The sequence below is a fragment of the Taudactylus pleione genome, unplaced genomic scaffold, assembly GCF_031769625.1.
Source record: "Taudactylus pleione unplaced genomic scaffold, aTauple2 ptg000095l, whole genome shotgun sequence".
NCBI classification, from domain to species: domain Eukaryota; kingdom Metazoa; phylum Chordata; class Amphibia; order Anura; family Myobatrachidae; genus Taudactylus; species Taudactylus pleione.
Window position 1 is genome coordinate 1,773,300 of NW_028284497.1, and position 12,308 is coordinate 1,785,607.

General features: G+C 50.7%; 1 protein-coding gene across 1 annotated transcript in view; it reads right to left on the reverse strand.

Moving 5' to 3' along the window:
- Positions 1–12,308, reverse strand: part of PARP2 (poly(ADP-ribose) polymerase 2) — a 106,697-nt gene that overhangs the window by 46,632 nt on the left and 47,757 nt on the right. The window contains exons 8-9 of the mRNA XM_088469888.1: positions 250–346; positions 86–161 (exon numbers count right to left, since the gene is read on the reverse strand). Of these exons, the coding sequence (XP_088326014.1) occupies positions 86–161; positions 250–346 (173 nt within the window). The remainder of the gene's footprint in view (positions 1–85; positions 162–249; positions 347–12,308) is intronic.

The window sequence follows — 12,308 nt, forward strand, 5'->3', positions numbered from 1 at the left end:
ATCGGGTAGTTGGGGCGCGCATAGTGGGTACACGCTAGATGTGCCAGAATGCTTTTGAAGGATAGCAATTGAAAATCAAACTTACTTCTTCTGAAAGGCATCTTTTGCTTTCTGTAGGTCCGCACCACAGGGAACCAGAGAATTCTGGCCCACTTTGCCCACTGCAAATAAAGTACACATACATTTATTTGACCTGAATTGTGAAAGGTTTGCCCAACAACATTCTCTTGTCTGAAACTAAAATCTTACCTCGCCCCCAGCGCATCCAAACAGAGAAACTTCTAGCATTGTCGTCTTCAAGCAGTTGGATAAGATAGAACTTATTGTTATTAAACTGTAGGTTTGTCTGGGGAGAAATGTAAAATGACAACAACAAAAAAATTAGCTGCACAGTCCAGTTTGGGGTCAATCCAATTAGGTGCAAGTTGGCTTGTGCGAGTCATTTTCATACGAACTCGCCCTGCTACGTACATTATATGAGAACTATACACAAGTTAATAGTAAAAACCAACCCCACCTACCCTTCCCCCCAAAAAATAAAATAAATACCATTACAGGTATGGGATTCTATACCCAGAAACCTATTAACCAGTAAGTCCCAAAATATGGGTTGTATTTCTGCGATTTTGTATAATACGAGCGCCCACTGTTTATTCCTATATTTGCATGAGGAGCTTTGCTCAACAATTTATTTATAAGAGGCTAACCCAGAAAAGGCTGGTGGAAAGATAATAGAAATATTTAATTTCTATAAATTTTAAAGGAAGGTGCTCCAAAGGCTTAGTACGAAATACTTCGGATGACAGATCTTTCACCTGTACTTGTAGAAGTCACACATATAAAACCCCTTAATGCTGATAAAGGGTTTAATATAAAAGAGCCATTCACTCATAATTGAATATATTAACATGGGATCAGCCCTGCCGTAGCAAGGAAAAGATTTTGTTAATCTCCTTTAGTTCCATTCAATTCTTTCAATGAGCAACAAAAAATTCATAAGAAATAATCTCAAGCTAAAGGATAGGCCCTTCTATGGCCCATGCACAGAAAGCCTGCAACTACAGCTTGTGCGACCAAGAAAAAGTTTAAATATGTCAGGCTTTTGGATTTTTGTGATCCCAGGGATGACTCTAGTGCTGGTTCAGTAGTGGTGCTAGCGTGCAGGAAACTGGGCAGGTGTATGTAACTCTTATGGTGCATAGACACGGTCAGATTTTTCTTCAGATCTGAACGATAATGATTTAAAAAATCGTTCATATCTGAAGGAAAATATGACATATCTGTCTGAATGATGAAACATGCGCGTTCCCGATGGTCAGATAACGATATCTGACATCTGATGTGTTTGCAGTCAGATTTGGATAATTCCATTCATTTTAATGCAGTCAAAAAAAGTTCATAGTTCAAATCGTTGGTCAAATCGTTCAGCTGACACATCTGACCGTGTGTATGCTCCATTAAGGTGCATACACACGTAACGATTTTTTTAATGATTTAACTATAACAACGTTGTTATCGTTCAATCGTAGAAAAAAATCGTTCAATTTGAGTTTTAATGATGAACAATTATCGTTCATGCGCGTTCCAGTTTGTAGTTTGTAGTTCATTCTGACTGACCAACTGAACGATTTTCATTAAGGGAAGTTACAAAAATTGTTTGTAGTTCAAAAAATCGTTCATTACACTTTAAAAAAATCTGTGTGTGTATGCAGCTTTACAAATGAGGTTAGGCTGGTAACTGGAGTTGAAGTTTGGACTCTGGAGCTATAATCTGGGTTGATTACCGGACTGGAGTACTCAATTAGAAACTGTATATTCAGATATCGAACTGGGACCGGTTATGCTCAGGTGCCGGGCTGTGACCAGCTAACGTACACGAATGTTGGGTTGGAACCGGTTATGCTCAGGTGCCGGGCTGCGACCAGCTAACGTACACGAATGTTGGGTTGGAACCGGTTATGCTCTGGTGCCGGGCTGGGACCAGCTAACATACACGAATGCCGAGCTGAGAATGTACACAGATGCTGCATTAGGACAGACTATGCCCCGGGTGGCAGGCTGGGACTGGCTATGCTCTGGGTGCTGAGCTGGGACTGGCCAATGATAGGGTCCACAGGGAGACCTTGGGGAGGGGGGGGGGGTGTAGGAGGTGGTTGAGGACCAGGCACCACGCAGATAAAGCTTTCAGTTCCCAGGATGCATCGGTTCATCCCCCTATACCCCGCCGCCGAACCAGAGGCACCTCAGTTCATGACAAGCAAAAGGCCGGAGGAGGAGAAAAGAGAAGGAATACTGGTACATACCAGAATCACACTCTCATGGAGAAGGAGACTGGAAACCGGTTATTAGAAACATAGCCCATATGAAGCCAGGTGCGTCAGGGCGGGTGCCCTGTGGACCCTATGGACTTCGAAGAAAGAGTTAACAAAGGTAAGTTTTACCATAACTAATTTTCTTCTTCAGGGTGCATAGGGCTCCAAAGGGTCCCAAAGCAGTCATTTAAGGGTGGGGATGCTCCTGTGCTGAGAGGAGACTCCGGCTCCCAAATGAAGCATCCTGAGAGGCAAATGTATCAAAGGCATAAAACCTCAGAAACGTATGGACAGAGGACCACGTGGCCGCCTTACAAAGCCACGGTGAGCTGCCCACGTAGGACCCACAGAGCGAGTAGAGTGAGCAGTAACAGTAGCCGGTACAGGAAGGCCTGCCTGAAGGTAAGTCTGTGAGATAGTCAAGCGAAGCTGTGGCCGGAGCCCAACCACAAGTGGCTAAAATCGCCACCTCGGGACTGAAGGGGTTAACCCTCATTGAACGGCACCATCTTTAAAGGGACAATGTAGGCGCAGGTGATATTTCATTTTATCATTTAAAGTGCTGTGCACAGATTTGAAATTGGGGAAACAGGTTTGAATATCTATTTGTATTTAATATGGGTATAAATGCACTTTTTGTATATGACATGACCAGCTTCTGTGGCTGCAGGAAACTAGATGCTAATTGTCATTTCCTAGCAGGAGGTCTGATGAATAGACAGTCTTGGATGAAAGGTTGCTGTGTGAATAGTGTCATATGGCTAAACCCTTCGTTTACAGCACTTTCATTGAAATGCAATGCGGGCTAGGAAGGCTACGATAGGTCTCTGTGTAAAATACTAAGCAAGTTTGGGAAAGACCATTTTGTTTTGAGTTAAGGAGCTCTTATTGAACTGAGCTTCCTAAGAAATGGAGGTGTTAAGACAGGGAAAGCCAAACTGGTTTTATGCATTGTTCCTCGTAGTTGACAGAATGAATGAAATTTATCAGTTCCTGTGAAATGTTATATTTACCGTTTGAGAGACAGTCTATGCCAAGTTTGTGTGTTTTAGGAAAACCAAATGTTTTTGGGTGGTAAAGAGGAAATTTAGTTATTTTCGATGAAATGTAAGATGTATATATTTATGTTTTGTGAGATAGCATGATTGGCTAAAAGGAACCCAGGGCGGACTTACCCCCTGTGGTAATGTGTATTGGAGGGGCATAAAAGAAGGCTGCGTGCTTGGTAAAATTGTATCCTTTGTGGAGAAGAACTGCTATTTGATTCTTGTATGCTGATGTACCCCTTCAAATCTGAAGGACGACTGAGCAATAAACACCTTGCCAACTACTATTGCATTTCAATCCTGAGACCCACTGAATTGCGCCAAAAGCTATTCCGTTCTTCGGCTGTTCTTGGTGGAGCTCCGTGTCTCTAAGTTCAAGCCCTCTGCTCGCTACCGTGCAGAGCCTGGTCCATTGCGAGGGATCAGGAGGAATCGGCAGACACCAATGAGGGGGTGTGGCCCAAGTTCCAGTGGGGATCGAAACCCCAATCTGTGATCGGGAGTCGGCAAGAGGCCATCCGGTCACAGAAGCCATCTAGCCAATGTCTGTTTGTTGGCTGGCCATCCTTTCTTGTGAAATCCATAGAGCACAAATAAGGAGTCCGATCTCCGAAGGGAACTGGCACAGTCCGCGTATATCCTGAGGGCACGGACCACATCAAAGAAGGTCTCACCTGCCGATAGGTCTGGTGATTGAAAGGCCGGGACTACAATTTCCTCATTAATGTGGAAACTAGGAACTACTTTAGGAAGGAAATCAGGGCGCGTACGAAGCACTGCCCTGTCCTGATGGAATATCAGAAATGGGGAGTGACAGGAGAGCGCCCCTAAATATGACTCTTCTGGCGGACACCATAGCCAGAAGAAAAAGAGAGTCTTCGCTGTTAGCCACTTGAGTTCCACAGAATCTAGGGGTTCAAATGGAGGACCCTGGAGAGCACGAAGCACTACTGTCAAATCCCATAAAGCCACTGGAGGGACAAAGGGAGGATATATACGGAGGACACCCTGGAGAAAAGTGTGGACATCCGGAAGTGGAGCAAGTCTACGCTGGAACCAAATGGACAGAGCAGAGACATGCACTTTCAGTGAGGCCAGGCGGAGTCCAAGGTCAAATCCAGCTTGAAGGAAGGCCAGGACCCTGGAAACCCTAAACACTTGGGGGTTGTAGCTTCTGGTACGACACCATTGGAAATATGTATGCCACACTCTGTGGCAGATCAGAGCAGAGGCTGGCTTACGCGCTCTGAGCATAGTTTTGACTACGGAGCTAGAGAATCCTTTGGATCTCAGGAGGGATGTCTCAAGAGCCACGCCGTCAAAGACAGATGACCCAGGTCCGGGTAAAGGCAAGGACCCTGAGACAACAGGTCCGGTCGTTGAGGCAGCAGGAACAGAGTGTCGATTGGGAGACTCCGAAGATCCGAGTACCAATGATGTCTGGGCCAAGCTGGAGCCACCAGAAGGATAGTGCCTCCGTCTTGTTTGAACTTCCGAAGAACTCAAGGGAGACTGGAGGGAATGCAAATTGGAAGGTCCACTTCACTGATAATGCGTCTACAAAGGCATCTCATGTTCTGGACCCATCTGCTCACTAGGAGTTGAAAAACCTCTTGGTGAAGAGACCATTCCCTGGGATGCACATCATGACTGCTTCCCAATTGAGAATTCCCGGAATGAACACCGCAGAGATGGCTGGGAGGTGACCCTCGGCCCATGTCAGAATGCGTGACACTTCTATCATCGCTGCCCGTCTTTGAGTGCCTCCTTGATGGTTGATGTAAGCCACTGTTGTGGCATTGTCGGACTGTACCTGAATCGACCGATGTCCAGCACCGGTCACTGTGCCCAACCCCCGGAGAGTGGCGTCCGTTGTTAGGAGTACCCAATCCGGGATCAAAAAGGGTTAGATGAGATATCTAGCCACCAAGAGAGGGACAGACGCACCTCCGGAGAGAGTACCATTGTCTGAGCTTTGAGCCGATGGGGTAACCCATTCCACCTGGAGAGGATCAGCCTTTGCAAAGGCCTGGAATGGAACTGAGCATATTCCACCAAATCGAAGGTGGACACCATGGATCCCAGAACCTGCATTGCTGAGTGGATCGACACCCGGCGACTGTGGAGACATCTGCGCACTTGTAGTTGAAGTGTAGAGATCTTGTCTGATGTCAGAAAGATTCTTTGATTCTGAGAATACAGCAGGGCTCCCAGATGAATCATTCTCTGTGAGGGATTCAGGGAGGAATTTTTTACAGTTGATTAACCATCCGTGCTTGTGAAGGAAAGCAATGGTTAGCCGCAGATGGTGGTGGAAGCACTTCTGGGTATCCTGCTAAGAGCAGGAGATCGTCCAGATATGGTAACAGTCGTACACCATGACCACGTAGGTGGGCCGCCATGACAGCCATAATTTTAGTAAACACCTGTGGAGCTGTGGATAGTCCATAGGGCAGACCCTGGAAGTGGAAGTGTTGCTGTAGTATAGCAAACCAGAGATATCGCTGCTGTGAGGGCGCTAAAAGTACATGAAGGTATCCAGAGATACCATGAAGTCCCCAGGCTCCATAGCTAGGATGATGGAGCGTAGGGTTTCCATACAGAACCTGGGTACCCTGAGGAATTTGTTCAGGGATTTGAGGTTAAGGATAGGCCGATGAGACCCATTCGGCTTTTGAACCAGAAAGAGTAGAATAGTAACCGGTCCCCCGCTGAGATAGCGGGACTGGCACAATTACCCCTGCTTGCAGCAAGGACTGTATGGCTTTCTGGATTTGTAAGCCCTTGCTTGGGTCTGAAGGAGGGCCTGTGTAGAAAAACTGGTGGGGTGGTCGTCGAAGAAATGAGAGGGTGTACCCGTGAGAGACCACTTCTCTTACTCAAGCTTCCGTGGTGGTTTGACACCAGCACTGGGCAAACTGAAGAAGTCGGCCTCCCACTCTGGGATCCCCCAGAGGGAGGCCCGCCATGTCAGGCTGAGGGCTTATCCTCGGACTTTGAAGTAGGGCGTCTGGTGGTCCAGGCCTGCTTGGTCCTGGGCTTGGCGGCCCTAGTGGTAGCCGACTGCTTAGGAAAGGACTGACCTTTAGGTTTTCCTTGAGGACGAAAGGACCTAAAAGACTAACACTTCTAGGCCTTTCTTGGAGTCCGTGTCTGCCCTCCATGAGTGTAGCCACAGGGTACGGAGGGCAGAGACTGCCGTGACCAAGACTCTGGTGTTTAGGAGACTGGCATCCAATGTTGCTTCTCCAATATAAGAAGCTACATCTCATGTGTGAGCAACGAAGACAACTGATCCCTAGAAGCATCTGTGGGAAAAAGTGTCTTCAAGTGCGTCAGCCCAGCACTCCACTTTAGCCACCCATGCAATAGCAGTGGTTGGATGGGCAACAGCCCTTGAAAGAGTATATCGATTTAAGGCAAGATTCAACCTTTCTATCCCTAGGGTCCTTCAAAGAGGATACCGTAGAGATAGGCAACGTAGCGCTTTTAATTAAACTCGTAACATGCCAATCCACCACAGGGGGAGTCTCCCATTTTGAACAGTGAGTCACAGGAAATGGATAATATGAGATATGGTAAGAACTTACCCTTGTTATCTCTATTTCTACGAAGTCCATAGGGTTCCACAGGATACCTTGGGGTATAGGTGTGACGTCAGTCGCAGGGCACCAAAGAGTTAAGCTTTCAGCCTCCCAGGATGCACTAGGTCCCCCTCCTATACCCCGCCCCCGAGCCAAGGCACCTCAGTTAGTTACCAAGCCATAGGCCGGAGGAGGAGAAGGAAGAGAGAGAACAAAGATCTGGACACATACAAGAATCACATTCTCACCAGAGGGAGACGGAAAACCGGTGACCAGAGCAAAGCCCATCTGCAGCACAGGTGCGACAGGGCGGGAGTCCTGTGGAACCCTATGGACTTCGTAGAAATAGAGATAACAAGGGTAAGTTCTTACCATATCTCATATTTTCTACTTCAGGGTCCATAGGGTATCCACAGGATACCTTGGGGATGTCCCAAAGCAGTATCCTTTAAGGGTGGGGACGCTCCTGTGCAGAAAGGAGAATCCGCCGCCCGAAGGAAGCATCCTGAGAGGCGAAGGTGTCAAACCTGTAATACCTCACGAAGGTATGGACAGAAGACCACGTAGCAGCCTTGCAGATCTGAACTGCCGAGGCACCACGTCGAGCTGCCCACGAAGGACCCACAGACCTAGTGGAATGAGCCTTCAGAGAAGGAGGGACCGGTAGGCCTTCATGAAGATAAGCTTCAGAAATAGCCATACGGATCCAGGCTGCCAAAGTTTGCTTTGAAGCAGGCCAACCCTTTTTACGGAAGCCAAAGAGGACAAACAAAGCGTCCGACTTCCTAAACGAAGAAGTGCGGTCAACATAAGTCCTTAAGGCCCGCACAACATCCAAAGAGGCCTCACCCACGGAAAGACCCGGTGAGTTAAAGGCCGGAACAACTATTTCCTCGTTAATATGAAACTGGGAAATAACTTTGGGAAGAAACTCGGGCCGAGTGCGGAGCACTGCCCTGTTCCCATAAAAAACCAAGAAAGGGGGTCTACAAGAAAGAGCCCCTAACTCAGAAACACGTCTGGCCGAAGCAATGGCCAGAAGGAAAACAGTCTTAGCTGTTAGCCATTTAAGATCCACTGAGCCCAGTGGTTCAAACGGCGGTCCTTGGAGAGCCCTCAGGACCACAGCCAAATCCCAAGGCGCCACAGGTGGAACAAAGGGCGGCTGAATGCGGAGAACACCCTGCATAAAGGTGCGCACATCCGGGATTGTAGCAATCCTACGGTGAAACCAGACAGATAGGGCCGAAACCTGTACCTTCAAAGAAGCAAGGCGAAGCCCATGATCTAGTCCCGCTTGCAGGAAGGCGAGAATCCGAGACAGACGAAACTCCCGCGGTGCATAACCTCTCGGTCGACACCACTGGAAGAACGTATGCCACACGCGATGGTATATCCTCGCGGAAGACGGTTTCCGAGCTCGTAACATGGTACGCACCACCGAGCTGGAAAACCCCCGGGACCTCAGCATGGCCGTCTCAACAGCCACGCCGTCAAAGACAGCCGAGTCAGGTCCGGGTGAAGGCAAGGACCCTGAGACAGAAGGTCCGGTCGTAGCGGCAACCGCAGAGGAATGTCCACGGACAGACCCTGAAGGTCTGAGAACCAGTGCCGTCTGGGCCACGCGGGAGCTATCAACAGGAGCGTCCCTCCTTCCTGTTTGAATTTCCGGATTACCCGTGGAAGAAGGGAGACCGGAGGGAACAGGTATGCGAACCGGAACGTCCACCGGACGGACAGAGCATCCACCAGAGACGCCCCTTCGTCTCTTGTGCGAGACCCGTACACCGGCAACTTGTTGTTGTGCCGGGACGCCATGAGGTCGATTTCTGGAAGACCCCACCTGTCCACCAGTAGTTGAAAAACGTCCGGGTGCAGGGACCATTCCCCCGGATGAACGTCCTGGCGACTTAGAAAGTCCGCCTCCCAATTGAGCACTCCCGGGATGAAGACCGCTGATATGGCCGGAAGATTGCGCTCCGCCCAAACCAGGATCCGAGAGACCTCTACGAGAGCCGCCCGACTGCGAGTTCCTCCTTGCCTGTTTATGTAGGCCACGGTGGTAGCGTTGTCCGACTGGACCTGCACCGGGCGACCCTGGAGAAACCGCTGTGCCTGCTGGAGAGCATTGAAGACCGCACGGAGTTCCAAGATATTTATTGGAAGCTCCGCTTCTGTCGGCGTCCACCTGCCCTGGAACAAGTGTGGACCCGAAACTGCTCCCCAGCCCCGAAGACTGGCGTCCGTTGTCAACAGGACCCAATTTGGAACCCAGAACGGACGTCCCTTGTTGAGGTGGGTCGTCTGTAACCACCACGTAAGGGACAGGCGAACCTCCTGGGTGAGCACAATCGTCTGGGACTTCAGAGACTGAGTCAGCCCGTTCCACTTGGACAGGATCAGGTGCTGCAGAGGTCTGGAGTGAAACTGGGCGTATTCCACCATGTCGAACACCGACACCATGGAGCCCAGTAACCTCATCGCCGAGTGTAAGGACACCCGGCGGCTGTGCAGACAACTGCGCACCCTTGACTGTAAAGCAGAGATCTTGTCCTCCGTCACGAAGATCCTTTGCTGTCCCGAGTCCAATAAGGCTCCAAGATGCAGAATCCTCCGAGACGGGATTAGAGTGGACTTCTGCCAGTTGATTAGCCAGCCGTGCCGTTGCAGCAGTGCAATGGTCAGGTCCAAGTGGCGTAACAGGAGCTCTGGAGATCCTGCCACCAATAACAGGTCGTCCAAATACGGCAACATGCGGACTCCCTGCAGCCGCAGAGAAGCCGCCATGACCGCCATCACCTTGGTGAAAACACGTGGTGCTGTTGCCAGGCCAAAAGGTAACGCCCGAAACTGGAAGTGGTCGCTGCTGATTGCAAACCTGAGGAACTGTTGATGGCGCCAAAGAATAGGGACATGCAGGTAAGCGTCCTGTATGTCCAATGACACCAAGTAGTCCCCAGGTTCCAGCGCCAGAATGATGGACCGTAGGGTCTCCATCCGAAACTTCGGGACCCGCAAAGACTTGTTGAGTGCTTTGAGGTTGAGAATCGGACGATATGACCCATTGGGTTTCTGTACCAAAAATAGATTTGAATAGAAACCCTGGCCCCTCTGGGAGAATGGAACCGCCACTATAACTCCAGCCTGGAGCATAGTGTGCAATACCTTCCGCAGCTCCGTAGCCTTGTTCCGGTCTGATGGGAGACCCGTGGTGAAGAAGCGAGCCGGGGGTCTGTGCCGGAAGGAGAGGGCGTATCCGTGGGAAACCACCTCCAGAACCCAAGTGTCTGTCGTAGTGGTCGACCAACACTGGGCGAACTGTAGCAGGCGGCCTCCCACCCTGGGATCCCCCAAAGGGAGGCCCGGACCGTCAGGCCGCAGGCTTGTCATCTGGCTTGGGGGCCGGACGTCTGGTACTCCATGCCTGCTTCCGGGGCTTGACCGATTTCTTAGGGCCAGCCTGCCGAGGAAACGACTGTGGTTTGGGCCTGCCCTGGGCCCTAGATGACCGAAAGGACGATGGTCCCGAACCAGAAGGAGCAGCGGCCGACGGGAGACAGGCAGATTTGGCTGCCGCCAGCGTGGCCACAATCTTATCCAGATCCGGACCGAAGAGAACTTCTCCGGTAAACGGCAACGCTTCCAGACCTTTCTTGGAATCTGCGTCCGCCTTCCAGGATCGCAGCCACAAGGTGCGACGAGCAGCTACCGCTGCTGAAGAAATTCTAGACACCAGAGTACTAATGTCTAGAGCCGCCTCGTTGATGTAGGTGGCCGAATCACGGAGATTGCCAATCAACTCCGCCTGATCGGCCGGACAGTCGGATTCAAAAGAAGCCTCTAATGAATCCGCCCAGCGCTCCATCGCTCTGGCAACCCAGCAAATGGCCATAGCCGGCCGTGCTGCCCCCCCTGCAAGGGAATAAGCGGACTTCAGGCAGATTTCTACCTTGCGGTCCGTAGCATCCTTAAGGGAGGACATGGATGGCATCGGCAATGTGGCACTACGGACAAGACGGGTCACGTGAGAATCCACCTGTGGAGGGGATTCCCACTTCGCAAAATAATTATCCGCGAACGGATAAGCCACCGCCAGGCGTCTCTGCGGCTGGTATCTTTTGCCAGGTTGTTTCCACGCCTCCTCTAAATGGTCCACCAACTGACCCGAAAGAGGAAAGACTGTGGCATCGCCCTTCACATCTTTGAAAAAGGCATACTTAGATTTAGCCGCTGGGGGAACTTCGTCCTCAATCACCAAGGCTGTGCGGACCGCCCGAATAAGTCCAGGAATATATACTTTGGACTTAGCATCAGCGTCCTTAGTATGGAGAGGTTCCTGATCGTAAGGATCTAGAATCTCCCCATCATCAGACGTCCCTTCGTCATCCTCATAAGGAGCGGACAGAGACGCCACCGGCCTTTTATGAGACCGCATCACAGACTCCCCTTGCAACACATCCGACAAGTGCTGTACAGAACTCGTCAGGGAGTTAACCCACGCTGGCTCCTGAGAACCCGGGAGCGGGGAAATAGGGAGACTGTGGGGTACCACCAATTGTCGTGGGAACCCCTGCATGGGTGACGACACCACAGACTGCTGGGACAAACCCATCGGAGTAAACGCGGGCTGCGGAGCTAACTGGCCCACTAAAGCTGTTAACGCCTGAGCGAAACAAGCCCAGGGCGGCTCCTGTACCGGTGCTGTAACCGTAATAGGCCGCGCCATGGACAAACACTGCCGGCAAAGGCCCACCGCGCTACCCTCCCCCTCCGCTAACGGTACTTTGCACGTGGTACACTGTAGCCGGAGGGGAAAATCACTTTCAGACATGATGGCACCACGTATGTGACCTCTCTCACCAATTAAGTATTAAATAGGCGAGAGACCACCCTGCAGCACCGCACCGCAAGGGCTTTAGCAGAAAGAACAGGGACAGTAATAAAGCTGACAGTTTAGAGAAGAAAAGTTACAGGCAGCAGCGCTAGCACAGTCACATACAATGCAGAAAAATAACAATTCCTGCACTAACAGCGCTGATCACTCAACTACACAGACACAGGGCCTGGTAGGACACAGCGCTGCATACACAGACCTGACCACAGCGGAGGAGAGGTATGCGGGGGGACCCAGACCACGATGCTTCCTTCCAGCGCTTCCAGCAGCGTTCACCATGCGTTCTGGAGAAGATGGCCGCCGAGGAGCAGAGAGGAGGCTGGCCTGGGGGAGGAGCGCTGCCACAGGACCAGTCGGCAGCATGCAGAGAGGGCTGTGTGCAGCGGGGGAGGCGCCGGCTGTGAGACAGGGAAGGCGCGCTCCCCTGGCATGCATTTAACCCCTGGGACGCCGCAGCGCTACCGCTCTGCTG